The sequence below is a fragment of the Emys orbicularis genome, chromosome 5 (genome assembly GCF_028017835.1).
Source record: "Emys orbicularis isolate rEmyOrb1 chromosome 5, rEmyOrb1.hap1, whole genome shotgun sequence".
NCBI lineage: Eukaryota > Metazoa > Chordata > Testudines > Emydidae > Emys > Emys orbicularis.
This window is the reverse complement of record NC_088687.1, coordinates 33066808-33085144: the sequence shown is the minus strand read 5'-3', so window position 1 is coordinate 33085144 and position 18337 is coordinate 33066808. Positions and strand designations below refer to the sequence as shown.

The 18337-nt window shown below is 37.6% G+C and overlaps 1 protein-coding gene across 1 annotated transcript in view; it reads right to left on the bottom strand.

The window, feature by feature from the left end:
• The window catches only part of TBCK (TBC1 domain containing kinase), a 188490-nt gene that overhangs the window by 121690 nt on the left and 48463 nt on the right, over window positions 1-18337 (bottom strand). The window contains exons 4-12 of the mRNA XM_065404906.1: window positions 16353-16467; window positions 14517-14590; window positions 11756-11897; window positions 10659-10719; window positions 8706-8767; window positions 7797-7858; window positions 5910-6058; window positions 4572-4710; window positions 2142-2241 (exon numbers count right to left, since the gene is read on the bottom strand). Coding sequence (XP_065260978.1) covers window positions 2142-2241; window positions 4572-4710; window positions 5910-6058; window positions 7797-7858; window positions 8706-8767; window positions 10659-10719; window positions 11756-11897; window positions 14517-14590; window positions 16353-16467 — 904 coding nt within the window. The remainder of the gene's footprint in view (window positions 1-2141; window positions 2242-4571; window positions 4711-5909; window positions 6059-7796; window positions 7859-8705; window positions 8768-10658; window positions 10720-11755; window positions 11898-14516; window positions 14591-16352; window positions 16468-18337) is intronic.

The window sequence follows — 18337 nt, the reverse complement described above, 5'->3', positions numbered from 1 at the left end:
GTTTTAACTGTTTGTACTAATATTTGCCTAAATATTAATTTAGTTCTGATAAAGAAGGAATGTCCACCCTTAAATGATAAGTAGTATGCAAAATTTAATATGACGACTCTTAAAACTCAATGGAAGCTATTCTGTTTACACTTTGAGCAAATCTGAAAATTAATCCTGTTCACATAACCTATTAGTATGTGGGAATGTTTAACACTGTTAAATGGCTGTTTTCTTTTTCTTTGACAAGAACTTTTGATTCAGGTAGCTACAAACCAACAACAGATTTTGGTACAGCTTGTTACATAAAAAATAGAATTATGCTAATTAATCATTTTTAGTATTGACATCTGAGAGATGGACAGTAATAGAGACGTTCTCGCGAAAGGTGACAGGCAGGTGAGACTGGATTTAAAGCCTGAAGTTTATAGACATCTTCAGTGCGATGTGCTTAAAGTTTAATACCATCTTCCCTGCAGTGTTCTGTTATACAGTTCAATCTTTAACTTGAGGGTATAGTGCCATCTCCCCTGGGGATTGACAGAGCAGTTCAGACTCTCAGTTCATTCATCACTGATCCTTTTTTGATTGCAATCATTGTGCTCTGTTCCGTGAGCTGTGTTTGGAAGATTCCAAAAGATAAAGATAAATCTTTCAACTAACACTGCAAGTTTGGCTAAGAGATTAGCAAGATTCAGGCTAGTATCCTCTCAAAAATGAAAGCTCTCTATATTTATCCACTACTGCACTTGTACCTTTAGGCATGGATATTTGATTTTATGTGCCAAAAACTCACCCCAATGTAGTTGCTGCATGTTGTAATAAAACATTTCTTTGGTCAGTTTTCATGTATTAATGTAAAACAGTGCAGTTTTGTTGCTTCATCAGCATGTTTTTATGTGGAGTGCACAGACTTGATTACCTCATGCTTCATTTCCTGTAACACTCTAGAAATTAAAGGGCTTCAAGCCAAAATGGACCAAAATTCTGAGCAATCCATTTGTAACATCCATTTAATTTTTGTATGGCATCTTCCCCCAAACTAATACTGGATACTATTTATTGCTTTAAATACAAAATACCAATTGCGCAGCATTAACATAGAACTCTACAATAAAAACCGCATGTGAACGAACACGTAAACTGACAATGAGAAAAAATAATATTTCAGTAAGAAATATGGTAAAACCTGGAATCAGCAATCACCCAAAGCACCCTAACAATAATTTGATTAGTTATTGTTTAATCAATGTGGTTTACTAATGGAGGTGAAACAGAACTATATTCAGTAATTTTGAGGGAATCTTTGAGTGATCTCTTAAAACCAGTTGCCTAACAGCTGCAGATTCGTTTCAAGTTTCCAAAGACTGAGGTTAAACCATGGGAAACTCAGCAATCATAGTAAACATGTCATTTAGTAAAGTCGGCTGATCTTAGACAGAAATGAAACTTCTGAAAGATGTTCCATCTGAAGCAAAAATAGATAACACTCATTCTTTATTATTAAACTTAAGCCAACACTGGATGTCACAATTACCTAGTAAAAATAGAGCTAATGCAACATAATGAACTGAGTATCACAAACAAAACAAAAAAAACCCAGTTCAGTAATTTCTCCTTTTTTATTTTATATGTAATTCAGAATCTAATTAACTTTGGCCAAGGAATTTTCTATTGGATCCAGAGCAGGCAAGTGTCCAGGAAAGACTGCCTGAAATGGTATTTTGAAAGAACAGCAGCACTTGTTCTCTTACATTCCTTAAAATATAAATTGTTTCTGCAATTGAGTTACAAGCAGCTAAGAAGGTATGAAGTATTGTTTTAGCCGCGTCGGTTTCAGGATAATAGAGAGACAACGTGGATGAGGTAATATCTTTTACGGGACCAACTTCTGTTGGTGAAAGAGAGAAGCTTTTGGCATACACAGTGCACTTCTTCAGGTCTGGGAAATATATATAGAATGTCACAGCTAAATGTATTTAGTAAAATAGTAAAATGTATGAAGCTGTGACACTCTGAGTACGTTTCCCAGCCCTGCAGAAAAACTCTATAAGCTCGAAAGCTTGTTTCTCTCACCAACAGAAGCTGGTCCAATAAAGGTATTACCTTCCCCACCTTGTCTCTCTAGGCAGCTGGGAATGCATTTTGCTTACATTTCTGAGCTGACACAGCGACAGTATCACAGTTGTGTCATCTAGGAGGGAACTTCTATCTCGTCCTTGCCCAAAGCTCTCACCATCTTCAAACAAAAAACTTTAAAGAGAAAGACAGAACACCAATTCCTGGTTATTTTAAAGGACATAATATCGCATACTTAAAAAAAAAAAAAAAAAAAAGAGCAAAATTTTACATCAATCAGCTGTTTAACAACAAAAATAAAACACTAACTCCTAGAATTATACTGTACCGTACTCCTGACTACATTGAACTGCGTTCAAAAGCAGTGTGCAAAAAGCTAGTAATATTTAAATAATTCTGAATGAAAAAAATCGTATTTCTCACGTTTTCTAGATACTGAACACATATCAGAATACCATTTACAGCTCCTTCAAAGCAGAACGGAATGAGATTAACATTCCCTTTTGTTCCTCATCCTGGCACAGACCAGGATTAACAGAGGGCAATACACCAGCTTCTTGCATTGTGAGGGAAGGGGGAAATAAATATCTCTGTCATTCAAAAGGATCTTGTAAGGTGTTTATCTGTGTGGCTGTAGCAGGGTAATTCTTCACAACTATGGATACATCCAAATGAGGGTGATCCAACAGAACGAGTATTTTAGAACATACTGTACTGAGCTGATTTTCAAGAAACTAAGTTCACCTGGGTCTAGGCAGGCTATGGGCACAGGTGTAAGGCTCCCACCTTCTACACCAGAAGTCATGGGTTCAAATCCTGGGAGCACTTGGCCACGTAGTTTTTTTCCCCTCTGTGTTATACAGGACGTAGGTCAGACTAGACCACAATGGTCCCTTCTGGCCTTGGAAACTATGAATCTATAATACCAGATTCTCTATTTGCTTCTCACTAATGAGATGAAATTAGGATCTGTCCATTGAATGAAGAAATATTTCATCTTCAGTATAGATATTAATGGGACTAATTAAACTCAGAAGCAGAAATGTGTGTGTGTGTGTGTGTGTGAGTGAGAGTGTGTGTGAGAGAGAGATTACAATCCAAATAATACAGGAAGTCATTTAAAAAAGTGAAAAAAGTGACTAAAAACAAAATGATGGAAGTGTGTTTTAATGGAGGCCAACTAACACACAAAATGATTCTCATCACAAAAATTCTACTGCTTAAACACACTCTCCGCCCCTCCCACCCACCCCCCGAAACTCTGAAAATTAACAGATAAAGAGTTGAGTCAGTTATCTGCTGTCATATAATCACTCATAAGAACAGCCATATTGGGTCAGACCAATGGTCCATCTAGCCCAGTATCTGGTCTTCTGACAGTGGCCAGTGCAAGATGCTTCAGAGGGAATGAACAGAACAGGGTGATCTCGAGTGATCCATCCCATCATCCAGTCTCAGCTTCTGACAGTTGGAGGTTTAGGGACACCCAGAGCATAGGGTTGTGTCCCTGACCATCTTGGCTAATAGCCATTGGTAGACCTATCCTCCAGGAACTTATCTAATTTTTTTTTAACCCAGTTATACTTTTGGCCTTCACAACATCCTCTTGCAACTGTGCATTGTGTGAAGAAATACTTTGTATGTATAGTTGGGATTATTTTTTCTAATGTGTTATTTTGTACTTATTACTTTGCACTCACTAAAACTTCACCCATCTCATGCCACCAACCAAACCTTAACTTTGTCATCTTCTTTTGCTCTGCAAAAATAAATATGCTGTTGGAGATACACAGCTGATTTTACATATTACTTAAATACCCAATCCTGCAATCTGATCTGCATGAGCACAGGGCTCCACCCACTTATATCACATTGTAGGACCAGAGCCTAAACATATTGTAAAGATTTCAACAAGGATATAATTCTAGGGTACATTAAGTTATGTCACAATTCCATAAATCCTGTACAGTAGAATATTATTTTTATGAAAAGAAAAAAAATGATTCATCTCTGGTGAAATGTATTGACTGTATGGGATTGTAGGTCTATGTAAATGTAAACAGAACTGGCAAGTTTTTATTTTAATTTATTAAATTGCATAGTAACTAAATATGCAGCTTTTTGTACTGAGTAATGTAGCATCATTTAGTGCTATGGTATACTGGAAATGGATCATTTGATTAAGAAATGGAATCTTACAGCCTGTTGATAATTTGTATTTTGAACCTTCCATACACTATTGCAAATTTTTCAGAGGCAATATTAAGTGTGGGTGGGTGGTGTAAAATCAAGTGGGATAACAGTGAATGATAGTAGCTTATGTGTGGAAGTATTGAGGCTTTTACTATTATTCAGGATGTTGTTTTCAAATTGCTCTCTGAAACTAAGAAGTTGGAACTTCTAAAAACACCAAACTTCTTTTTTGGAGGGGGGAGGGGGATTACACTTCTCTGTCCACCCCTTTCCTCATGTTTCCATCCCCAAAAGTGTTTTCCTTTCCTTACTTGGGAAGCGTGCAGATGGGTGGTTTTGATCGAATGATTTCCTTGTTAACAAGTTCTTTCTCCAAGTCTCCTCCAGCCAAACACCAGAGATAATACACCTCTTCAATCGATCTTTCTGCTAGGTAATCACAGTCTTCATCTATTAACAGAAGCCAAATTAAAATGAATTACAGCTTTTAAGCAGTTCATGTTTTTCACAATCATTCTAAACACATTTTAGTTAGAAAGAGATTATTAGATTTGAAAGGTCATATGGCTTACTGCAGAGTTAGAAGAAAAGTGATCTTCCCTTTGCAATATCTAAAGCAAGGCTCATGGGAAGACAAAGGCAGCTGGACACACTATAGGGTTGTCTTGCATTCAGAAAAAAAAAGTGAAAGAATGTCTGCCGTTTGATTTGGTGCCAGAAAACTGAGCAAATCAGATAAGTACACTGAGTGAAAGTGTGTTTTTTGCTTATTTTACCCACAATTCAAAAATGTATTTCTCTTCCACAATACAGAGAGCTAAGAGTAAACAGCAACGATAGAACCAGTAATTCACGTTTAAAAGCCTCGATTTACCGAAATATCACATGCTGCACACACATGCTGGTACTGGCTTCAGCTTTAATTTTAACAATTGTTACTTTAGCTTCACAATATTAACGAATAAGAATATCCAAAATAATAAGAAACTTCTGAGCTTATCGGAAAGGATAATGGCAGCCCATTCACTCAAGTGGGGATTTCAAACAAGGGTAAAAGAAAATCCCATCTCTTTTGAACATACTGTCAGTTAAGTGCAAAGTTTTAGTATAGACTTTTATAAACGTAGCCTCTCCCACACAGATTGTGCTTTATAACAACTGACAACAGCCTATGATTTCCAATACTTCCAATACCCGGCTGCCTATGTAAATTTTAATAATGGAGCTACAGCCAACCCTCACATGATATGTCCAAGGAGCCCCGTCTGCAAATGATCACACAGTAATATGAAAAAAAAAATCAGCACCTAAATCTCAGAACTATGCTGAAAAACATCATAAAAACTGCAGATCAAGGACAATGAATGGGTGACTATTACAGAGGATAATGCATAAAGTGAACAAAGAACACAAATCAGAGATACCCTCCCTCCATCCTCTAGTGCCCCCACAGACACATAAGCCCTTAATACTACTCACTAACCATTAGGAAACAATAAGATCTTGCTACAAGAATGTAATATTAATACTTTAGCAATCTGTACACAGAAAAAAAAAGTCAATTCCTTCATGTTCTGTCCTCTACAGGCAACATTTTATTTATTTCCCTTTTCTCTCTGCCACACCCCGTCCCTGCTACTCACTTTTACCTTTACACAGCTGAGTGATGTCCTCTGGAAGAGTTAAATTAGCACATCTCAGAGAGGAGGAGAACAGACTGGCAGGTTTGTGGAAGGGTGGGTATACAGAGGCCACTTCACTGAACACATTGTCACACAGTAACTGGTCTGGAGTTGGCCTTGAGTAAAACATTTTAAAAAGTGCAAAAAAGAACAGTAAGGGGAAAAAATGTAAAGCCCTTTAAAAAAAAAATCAAGCTAATATAAAAAAATCAAAAGTGGTAAGTTCGTGGACTCTCATATCACCAAAGAAATGTTCTTGTTAATCAAATCAAAATGCAAAGCTTCATATGGCAATCAGTTCACTGTGAGCAATTTTATTTACAATAATTCTGTATATTCTACATCGTACAGCCTATCTATGACCAAGCATTCTTATTCTCAACCCAACTTAGGCCTTGCCTACACTTGGCAATTCACAGCGCTGCCGTGGCAGTGCTGTGAAGCGCGAGTGTAGTAGCGCTGCGAGAGCTCTCTCGCAGCGCTGTAAGTACTCCACCTCTCCGAGGGGAGTAGCTTGCAGCGCTGCACGCTCGCTCACAGCGCTGCAGGCGCTGATTACACTGGCGCTTTACAGCGCTGCACTCGCTGCGCTCGGGGGGGGGGGGGGCGGGCGTTTTCACACCCTTGAGCGCAGCAAGTTGCAGGCTGTACAGCACCAGTGTAGCCAAGGCCAAATTAGGCTCTGCTGTCTTTACTGAAGATATAAACAAATTAACAAAGGTAACACAATGAGACAATCCAGCATTCTTTTGGTCATAAATGAGCCTTTTTTCACCTTTAGTTAGTGAGTAGTTCTATGCTATACTTAAAGTGTTTTTTAAAAGAGAGGTCACTCATGCCAGTGCATTAGAAACAATGTGGGTGAGATAGTATCATTTATTGGACCAATTTCTGTTGGTGAGAGACACAAGCTTTCAAGTTTACACGGAGCTCTTTTTCAGGTCACCTGAAGAAGAGCTCTGTGTAAACTCGAACGTTTGTCTCTCTCTCACCAACAAAAGTTGGCCCATTAAAAATATTTCCTCACCCACCTCTTCTCTCAGAATTCCTGAGACCAAGGATTCTACAACACATCAAGCAACGGCACGCAAGAATGTGTTTTGAAGTAATACCAATCATGTTGGTTATGGTACAGCTACAATAAACACCTCAAATTTCCAGAGGGAATCAGTAAAACCTGTCAACTTAAAAGTGACTAAATAGTTTACTTCCAAACACCAAGATTCAGTCTTGCTTTTTTTAAGAATAAAGCTGGTCTTTTACTTTTTATTAAAATAAAAATAATCAGGAGATCTGATTCAAATAACTCATTTTTAGACATCAAGCATCATAAATGTGCATATTTCCCCTTTTCCCCAAACAGAGTTGATTAGTCTCAGTTCTGATTAATTACCCATAGTGCTTCATCCTGCAATGCAATTATTCCAAATATTTTTTCTTGGAATTTAAAAAGAAACAATCATATATGGTAAACAGCTCTATTGGATGGTCATTTTTGGTACTGTTTTGTTTAGTCATGGGCTGGGAAAACACAAGCCTGTTTGGGAAAAATTACAGCAACAGGTGCTATAATTCTGGTTTAATCTAGCATGCTATAATTCTGGTTTAAACAGCATGCTTCCACTTTTTACTCACAAGATATTTTTGCAACACATATAAAAGAAATGTTAAATGATGATGGAAAGTAGTACAAAAGTAATAAATTGATGCATTACTATATGGAGGAGCATGCATGGATGCACTTTTATGTAACATGTCAATATTAATACTGAATGCAGTTCAGCTTCATCTAGTTAATTGCTTTAGGCCCAGCAGAATTATTCAATTTACTGTAAATCTGGATTGAATACTTACCTTTTGGAAGGTTGAAATGTAAGGAATTTCTTCAGCAGAGCTATGGCATTTTCAGGAAGTTCCTGGAACATAAAAGGTGAAAAAATATTATCAACAACTAATTACTACTACACTGATCCAGCCAGCCACATAAGCATACATTAAACTTTAAGTACATAAGTAGTTTTACTGAAGTCAATAGGACTACATATATACTTAAGGATTTAGCTGGAACAGGGTCTAAAATGTTACGGCTACTGTCATGAGTATAGTTTTTAGTTTGGACAAAATGTTCTAGAAGTCAGAATTAATATATTAAAGCCAAGATTTTCAAAACTGACTAGTGGTTTTGGATGTCCAATTTGAGAAACCTTAAAACATGGGGCATTCTCGCCCCTGAAAAAATCATTCCACCCCTTTGTAGTTTGTCAGCCCGGACACCCAAAAATTGAGCCAACCACAATCACTAGTTGCTTTTGAAAATCTGGACTCAACTGTGTAATTATATACAAATAGAATTATTACAGCGTCACAGATTAGCTCACTAGTCATTACAACACCAAAAACAGATTTTAAAAATCTGCATCACTTGAAGACTGGGTCTTCTACTAGTGTATCACGAGAGTCTGAAAAGTATTGTCTACATTTTATTTGGATTGTCAGTAATTTTGGGAAAGGATGGAGCTCTTCCGAATACTGATGGCCCTACGCATTTCAGCATTTCAGTAAAAAATGCGTATCACTTTTTACTATAGTGATAAAATATCACTATAGTAAAAAATACTACGGAAATCAAAGTAATCAAGTAAGTTACAAATCTTTTGGACTGAATTCACTTCAGCAAAGAAGAAAAAAGAATGAATCCAATAAAACGTACAAAACAAGTAATTTCAGTTAAGAAAACACTGATGAGTGGACTAATTCACCAACCTTAATAATGTCCAGACAACCATGTTCTTCAGCTAATACGGTTACAATGTCATCCACACAGCCTACAAAATAGAACAGTAGGAAGAACAAAGATTATAATGAGAAAGTGGTACTGTTTAAAAAGACACAAAGAAAGTTTCCTCCGCGCCCCCCCCCCCCCCCAATTTCTTAAAGTATTTATTTGACTGATTGGCTTTGTGTCAAGTATCAGAGGGGTAGCCGTGTTAGTCTGTATCCACAAAAACAACAAGGAGTCCGGTGGCACTTAAAGACTAACAGATTTATTTGGGCATAAGCATCTGAAGAAGCAGGTTTTTTACCCACAAAAGCTTATGCCCAAATAAATCTGTTAGTCTCTAAGGTGCCAATGGACTCCTCATTGGCTTTATGGTGACACATCACAATAGCATCTGAGAGCTTTACAATTTCTAGTTTTTTTCCTTTAAAAATAGGAATCCCATGAAATATCTTTGGGGACCATATCATATTAAGTTTATGGACCACTGTGGGAGGTTTACCACAAATCTTCTGGGAACAATAGACAGTATGTGTGTGGTAGGGTGGTTAAGGTGAATCACTTAGGCTGTAAACACCTCCAGAGAGAAACCACATCCTGGGGAGGCTTGCATATACTGGTTCAGATTGGGTTTTCCAGAGACCAACAGGCTTTTGGCATAAAAAGGCTGTGTTTAAACTGACTCAGGGCCTGCTTTCTGATCCTACAAACCAACAGGACCTGCTGCCCAATGGGGGCCCGGATCCTTGAGGAAGGATTGGACAGGCTTTGACCTCCTAGAGCTCATTAAAACTGCCAGGTGGCTCCTGACATATTTAGTGTGTGTTTAAGTCTGTTTATTGTTTTTTATTATGCTTTCTCCCTAATACTTTCACCTTAAGAATAAATGTGCTTATTTAGAAAGAGCTGTGTGGTAACTTGTCACTGCCCACAATATGTTGTTCATAATCCTCAGGGAGAAAGCAAAGCACAGGTGCTGGCCTTTAAGCAAATTGACTTGCTGGGGATATCACAGTGTAAGGCAGGGACCTGGGCTGTCTTAAAATCCCGCTCAAAGACAGGTAAAGGCTAGAGACCTGACTAGACACTCCTGGAGTGGACCATGGCGAGGAGGAATACAGGTACATTCTGAAACAGTGACAGCTTCCATGGGTTTTATTTTGTGATCAAATAACTATTCAAAATAGTGAGAGATTTAGAAAGAAAACAATTTGCTGAAGAAAAATTTGTATTAACAGTAGTTAACTTTACAGGTACTGCAGACAGCTTTAGACCAATTTAACATGCGTCCTCAGGTCTCAATTTGAGGACCCTCACACTTGATAGTTCCCAGGTCAGTCTGTCGCAGCACTCCCACTTTGCTGTAGGTCTTTCTTTTTAAAGAAGCTTGAATGGCATTTTAAAAACTGTTAAGTCTTTCTACTAGCCCCATCTCATTCAAATCACACCTACACCTCCGTGTCTATAGCCCGGTCGACAAATTAAAAAAAAGAAGACTATAACAAAAAGAATCTAGAAGTAGCAAGACATGCTTGTCACTGCCTGAACAGTTATCCTTCCATTCAACCCTTTATCTGTTTAGTGGCTTGCATACTAATATCTTTGCCACAGAGACTGTGTTCTTGACTTGTTTATACCAAATAATAAATAACCATCAGAACTGGCTCCTCTCAGCAACTCCTCCTCTACCCCACCATTCAACACACTACAAGCACAATGCTCCTTTGCTGTGCATATCTGGCACACAGTTGCTGCTGCTTCCCTATACCAGCTCAAGTGAAGCTGCTAGATGCCCATTATCTTTCCAAAATTGCATCTCCAAAATTAATTTGTCTTAGGCACGTGCATCCTGAGTTTACTTATCGCCCTGGTTATAGATTTATTTGGGAACTTAGAAGACCGGCATTGAACCCTGTAGTTACATTTAGGTCACTCACCTAATGTAAGCAGAAGTTTTAGTTTTTCAGCTATATCCAAGCTCTGGAACAGTTTTCTACCCTAAATGGAATAGAAAATTATGTCAACAATTAAATGTCAATCTGTCACATGTACATGCCCTGTGCAACCCTAAGTATATATAAAGAAAGTCAGAGTCAGCTGTAGATTTTAGAACTCTTAGAAAAGTTATCTGTTAGACAGTAAGTAACTCTCAACCTTAACTATAGCAAATCTACCATTCCACTATCATGACCATAAGATTTATTTATGTTTGTTTGTTTACCTTTTGGGGGTTGTTTTTTAAAACTGGAAGTAAATTCAGGGATGTACTCCTAATGAGCTTTCTTAATGTACCTGATTTTTTTTTTAACTCAAAAAGAATAGGATTTTAAAAACACACACATTACCATGGAAATATTGTGTAATCTTTCACATCACTATGAACAACTATAATTAAGATTTAGTTTTTAATGTCTACGACAAATAGTCATAGTTTGCTCTTATATAGTGGCTTTCAACCAATGTTATTCCCATTTTACAGATGAGGAAGCCATTCAAAGAGGTTAAATAACTTGTGTGAGGTCACAGAGCAAGTCTAGCAAAGCAGGAAACCGAAGCTAAGATTCCTGATTTCCAATGGCTTGTTCTAACCATTGAATTCCACTGCCCTGACCATACAATTCAGATAACTTAAATTCTGTTTAATGTAATAAGATTAAAGACAAACATTTTTACTGTCTGAATAATAAAACATTATGATCTTTGTGATAAAGAAGTCCAATTTATCATGTATAGCTAGTGGAAACTAAGTTGCTGGAATTTATCTGAAGTCATGGAGCCAACAGGCAACATCTTCTGTATAAATCCATGACACCACACAGGAACTCAATTCTTTGGTGACAGGATGAGTTTTCCCAGTGTTATGCTCCAATAGTAAGTATCATTAGTATCCACTCAATAGTTATTGTTAATTTAACCATTACTTGCAAAACAGCTTTTCTTGAGTTGACATAGGTACAAAGTGAAAACACGTGTACACAAAATTCTTCACTGAGTGTCATATAATCAAACACACAAGAATTACTCAGTAACATACCACACAAAGCTCAAATAAAATAATACCAAGAGACCACACATCTGATTTAGGGCCAGAGGGCAGCAGCTTCTCACACTGAGTGTGATCACTAGGTTTGACAAATCCCTGTGCAATTACTTCAGGTGCCAGGTATGATGGGTACCTATAACAATGCAACAAGAGGTAAGAATTTGTACATTAAGACATTGTCAACTACACTAGTAAAAATAAGTTCTTGTACTGAAAAAAAAATTGGATAAAAGCAAACTCACTAAAAGTGCACAGCAACTTAGAATGCCCCGAAAGCATAGTAGGTCAAACTGTGCAGACAGAGCCACTGTAATATCGAGAATACGAAAAATCCATTTTTTTCTTTATACAAGTGTTTTTTGTGAGCAGGAGTGAATGGTGGCAAGATTTTTTTTTTTTTTTAAAGTGTCTTACACAACAGAGAAAATGTTCATTAAACTTTACCATATGCTTGTATTTAACCTAATATTACAAGTGCTTTTTCAGTATGTGTTCTTCCTTGTTGATTTCTTTATAATGTCAACAATTATATCATTCCCAATATTTAGTTCATAGCCATCAGAAAACTTTTAAGTTAGTTTAGCAACAGATGGAAAATAAACCAAAAAATAAAAAACAACAATGGCCTCAACAACTCATCTTAATTTTTTTTCCATTTAAAGCTTGTTCAGTATGAATCAGCAATAGATGGTACAATACTTAAAACTGAGAAGTCAACTTTTTGGGATAGAGAGACCATAGCTGCTGATGTTCGTAGCTTCAGAAGCCAAAGGTCCGTTGTTAGTTAAAAAATGTCCCAAAGATTACAAAGCATCAAAAGAAGCCTGACTACAGGAGCCAGAAAGATACTGAAGTGAAACAATTTCATGTTGTGTGTACAAAAAGAGATACATATAGAGGAAGTTACAAAAAGCAAGGGGGCAACAAAGAATGAGACCGTAAAACTTTGAGGACCAATATAATTCAGAAGTTGAAGAAACCATTCTCTCACTTACAGGGAACTACAAAAGATTTTGAAACAATAGGTTCTTGGAATGTGTTGGGGACAACTTCTTGTTTCAGAACGTGGAAGAAGCAACCAGGGGGGCAGTGCTCCTCACACAAAGAGGAATTGGTTGCAAATCTGAAGGCAGAGAACAACAGACAAATTGCTAAAGATGAGTCCAAAAGAATAGGGCCAGTATGTGGGGACAAAATCAGAAAAGCTAAGACACAAAATGAATTACATATACCAAGGTGCATAAAAGAAGTTATATACATATATTAGGAGCAAGAGAAAGACAAAGAAAAGCAGAGGACCACTACTTATTAGGGAAGGAGAACTAATAGTAGACAATACCAAGCTATCTTTTTCTCACACATGGACACATCAATACATGAAACATTATCCAGGAAAATGAAGTGATCAAGTAACATGCAAAAAAAAAAAAAATGAACCAAAATAAATTTGCATATGATCAAAACATAAATTTTAGGCAAGTTAAAAGTAACTTAAAACTTCATATCTAAGGACACTTTTAGAACTAGAAATTGCGGTTTATTTAAGCTGACCAACTGGTTTACAGTTAAAGTATTTGGCTAAATGGTGGTGAATTTATGTGAGATTTGCCTTGCCATCAGAGTTACTCTCAAAGGCTAAAGTTTAAAATTGTATTGTTAATTAACTTTTTTTTTAACTCTGTGTTTGAAAAAAATGATGAAACTGTAGGTGAAAAAAAAATCCTTAATTATAGTTACCTGCATTGTTTCTATTACAGTTAGACACCCCAATCTGATCCCATCAGGCACCTCAGGTTGGACACTCCAAATGAATAAATGTAAGCAAGTTGCATTCAGCTATAACTTGAATGGATGTTTATAAGGGTTATTTACTTTCATTCTGTTTTATGTATTTGCATTTCTTGGTGTACTGTGATTTTGTAAAAGTTTTGTTATTCATTTTCTACCTATCTCCTGTGTCTGGCCTGCATACCAGGCTCATAATTATACTATTTGGGAGCTGAAAGCAGATGTCACATTAACAACTTCTACAAAGGAATATAACAACTGCCACAGTGGATGAGACCAGAGGGCCACTGTGTCTGAAAGTGGCCAGCAACAGATGTTTCAGAGGAAGGTGTGTAAGAATCCCACAGAAGGTATATGTGGTATAATCTGTCTCCACAAAAATAAATCTAACCTCTAATAATTAGTTGTTAGGTTAAGCCAAAACTCTGTATTTGTATTAATTATAACTCTGGATATTCTTGTTGTCTATATATGTACCCATTTCCTCTTTGATTCTTATTAGGTGTCACGGTTACAAGGAGAACTGCACCTTAACTCCTTTTAGTCCCTCCAGAGAGTATCCCTTCAGCTGACAGACGTGGTTTCCTGCACCTCTCAGTGGATAGAACCCTGTGGTCAAACCACTCCTAGATTGGATCTCCGGGATGCAACCACCTGGTTCCCAACCATGTTAATGCGACAGGCCCAGACACGTTTAGCACCTCAGACTCCAGGAACCAATGGCGACTGAGGTGGTTAAAGTGACTCAAAAACATTTTCTTCCAAACTAATTATTTATTCACTCACCCAAAAATACAAAGCGCACAGAGTTACAGATTAAAAAAAGTTCTACAGGCATATTTCCCTTTAACTAATGTTTAATCTTTCCTTGCAAGCTTTCATACATTTCAGTGTGTGCTCCCAACAACTTTACTATCAAATATACAATGCCTAAGAGGTCTATATTGCATGTATGTATCCTTACCCTATAGGAAAATCAACATCAACACCATGAGCTGTCATGTGGTATAGTCCAAACTTAGCCAATTTAATATGTCCCTGTAAAAGAAAAAATATATTAGCAATGAAACTCTACATATTACATAGGCCACAGAAAGAATTAAAAATATATAAATTCTTTTAAATTGTGCTAGCAATCTGAGAAGTGTCAGAAAGACCTGGAGACTGAAATTTTCTGTTTGTCCCAAGTGTATTTTAAAAATACAAAACCCAGCTTCTCAGGTCCTGATTCCTATATGCAGACAAAACTTTACTGGAAATTAATGAGAGTGTTTACTCGTGTGGGCAGCATACTGGGAAATAAAATGAACACCACACTAAGAGAATATTAAGCCAAGTTTCCTTACTTTCTGTGCAGTCATAAGCAATGTTCCTTCATTTTTTTCTTCTTGCATCCAAAACATATTTCCCCCCCCCCCACACACTACTTCCACTCAGGTTTAAAAATTAGAATGCATTCTTTCTTCTCTTCTCCCTCATTCCATTTATCACTTCATTTACTCAGTCCTCTCCTTCCTCCCTTCCCATCAATTCCATACCTAACTTTCATTACGAACCTTCTCTCCAGCACTAACTCATTCCTTTTCATTCATCTCCCATCCATAATGATGTTAAAAGAACATTTGCTGCATATTACCCCTATACATTAGCACAGTTGCTTCCTCTCTGAAGTCAGAGCAGTGACATCTGTGCTGCTTTAGAGAAGGTTACGTTAACACTCCCAATATAAAAAGCCAAGTTTTCCCAGGTTATTTCATTATAAAGAAATAACTCCAGGCCCAAGCCTGACATACAAACTCTCATTTTACCATGGTCACATGTCAGGCTGCACCAAAATGGGTTTGATGTCTGAGTGAAGACTACAACACATCAGGTTTTTAAGCAATTTAAGGGGGGAGGGGGAGAGAATCAACCCTTTAAAAGTCCATGTAACTGCTCTCTCCAGCTCCCTGTCATCTATTTTAAGTCTTTAATACCATCTTAAAATCCTGAGTAGTTTTGTTCCTCAGGGATTTCATTTTCTATGAACTCAGTTTTCATCAAATTGAAATACATCTCATTTACCCAAAGCAAGGAAACAGAACAACAATGTTTCTGCCTGTTCCCTTTCCCACTTCATTGCAAAGGTAGGATTTGAGATGAGAGATAGTGGTAGTACTATTTGGCTCCTTTAAAGAGGAGTTAAAAAAAAGTAAAGCACAATTAGGCTCCTTAGTTTCAATGCACTGATGTGACTGCTCTGACTACATCCATTATGTTTTTCTTGCTTTTTGTACATGGCATCTATATTCCTTTCTGCAAACTAGAAAATCTGTGACAGATGGGAGAGAACGATCAGAATTTGGGGCTGCATTGATCCACTCAGATCATGAAACAAAAATACACCACCATTTAAAAAGCAAATACTAAACTCGTTTCCACCATGTGTGTGTGTGAGAGAGATGAGATATACGCAGCATTATCCACAACTATGCTTAAGGGTTAAATTATCCTACAGCAGTAGTCAAGGTGGTCTATGAATGCCAATACAAAAAAAAGTCGTAATAGTACAACTTCCTTAGAAAAAGAGACAAAGGGTAAAAAACCTGGGCTGGGAGACGTGGAAAAGGGACTAAACTGTAAACACATCTGAAATTCTATACATTTTGAGAACACTTCTTGTTTTGACTGTAAAAATGTCCCTATTATAAAAAATATTTCATCCAGAAGGATCCCAAAGCCATTTCTCACTGGCCAGGCCCCAAAATGTACAATGTGTCACTGACTTTGATTGCTTAAGAGGATATTCCAGTAGCCTTACCTCTCGATCCAGGAGGATATTGTGAGGGGAGAGTGCTCGGTGGACCATTCCATGTTTGTTCATATATTGCAAACCCTGCAATACCTCAAATGCTATGCGTAAAATCCTTGAAAAGCTGAAAAGTAGAACAACATACTGTACCCATTTCCTTTTTTAAAAATTTGCAAATAAGTATGTAAGTTATGGATACTGATGATTTGATTTCCTTTTGTTACACTGGTACTCTAATTGAGCTATTCCTTCTCATCTACTGATGAAGTTTTTGTGCATCAGGTTGAGGGGGGCAATTTTTTCCCCACCCTCCTCCAGACTTGCAAAGTTTAGGCTTCATAAAGAGCTTGCAAAACTCTTTCCGAACCTTAGGCAAAGTTTAAATAAGCAAAACCAAAATATATTTTTTCATATTGTTCAGCTATGTTTGTTTGCTGCTTCCCAGTTGTAGTTTAGTTGATGTCACCAGATTTCCTCAGACAGTTTATTTTTCCCATCTAGCAACAGCATTAATGCTTCACCAAAGGTTGTGGGGGTTGTTCCAGTCACTACAAAACTAGTACTCGGAACTTTCTAGAGTATATCACAAGCATTAGTGAGGGTAGAGGTAGGAGGGGAAGGTAAATAGCTCATCAGCTAGGGTGAGGAACACAAGTAAGAGATGCAAAGCAAGCTTGCTGGGATAAAGTAGGTGTAGAATAGTGGGATCGTGTCTGAGCTAGGGCAATTATATTGGTGGGAGGGAGAGGAGAAACAAAGAGATTATGCCAGGAGAAGACAGGTATGTAGCAGCATCCAGAAGGTCAGCTAATTACTCCATCTTGCGGCTCATTCCCATATTCTGTTTGCAGCTAGATTATTTCCTTAAACTTTTGAGTCTCATATACTTAATGCTCAGACTGAAGGATTTGTTCTGAATGCTGTGCACTCTGCACCCCCACTCCCGTGAACAGCTAATCACCCCTTCATATAATTGCCCTTGGCCAGAGACAGTTCCTCCTACATGGTATTACCAGCTCTACTCTAGAATTTACCTCCAAAATGCACCAATGAAATAAATTCAGGTGGCTGGGAGAGGGAATTCCCCCAGGTTCAGTGGAGGCGGTACACTAGGTGTATCAAAGTGGTTAGCCTGACAAGATGGGAATAAAAAAAAGTTACTCCTTCCGTAACAGTATTAGCTCCTCCAACTGGAGTGAGAGACAGCACATTTTCTAAGCTGGTTGCACAGAGGGCAGGAAAAAACACAGCGATCACTGCAGTTACTGGAGATGCAGATAACTAGAGTACTCCAGTTCCAGAAAGGTTATAAGGGATCAGTACCGAATAGCGTAGTATGTACCTCATATATCAAGTGCCATTTATAAATCCTCAATATTCAAGGTACAAAATGCTCCATCTTGCCATAGTCATCAATATCCCCTTAAGGAGAGGCTGACATCAATGATAAACTCTACTGAATTCTGTGCAATATACAGTATTATCCCACAAGGAACTAAAAATGAACTAGCACACTAATCTCACTTGCAACAGAATAGACTAGTGCTGCTGCCAGCCGCCCTGGAAAGATTTAATTAGAACAAATGTTCTCCACACCCGTACACTACGGTGCTGAACTTGTCAGGAATCTGCAGGATATGGCATAGTTTACGTGCCTATAAAAGAGTATGTAGCACACTCACCTCACCTTTAAAAAAATAAAAATAACTGCATTAAAACTGATCCTTGTTTTGTGCAATTTTTCTCCATGGATATAATGGTGAAACTTAAAGTAGAAGTCACTCCAACATGTGCATGCACCCCAAGAAAGTTACCAATTACTGTGACAGCTTTAATAGACTCTTATTGCTTCCCCTGCAGTAAAAAAGACACTCTCACTCTCACACACACTCCACAACTGTCTAGTCAAGAACCATGAAAAGCATCAGAATGATAAACAGATTCCTCTTGGCTAGCCCTCTGCACAGATACTTGTTTATAAAGAGACACCATCA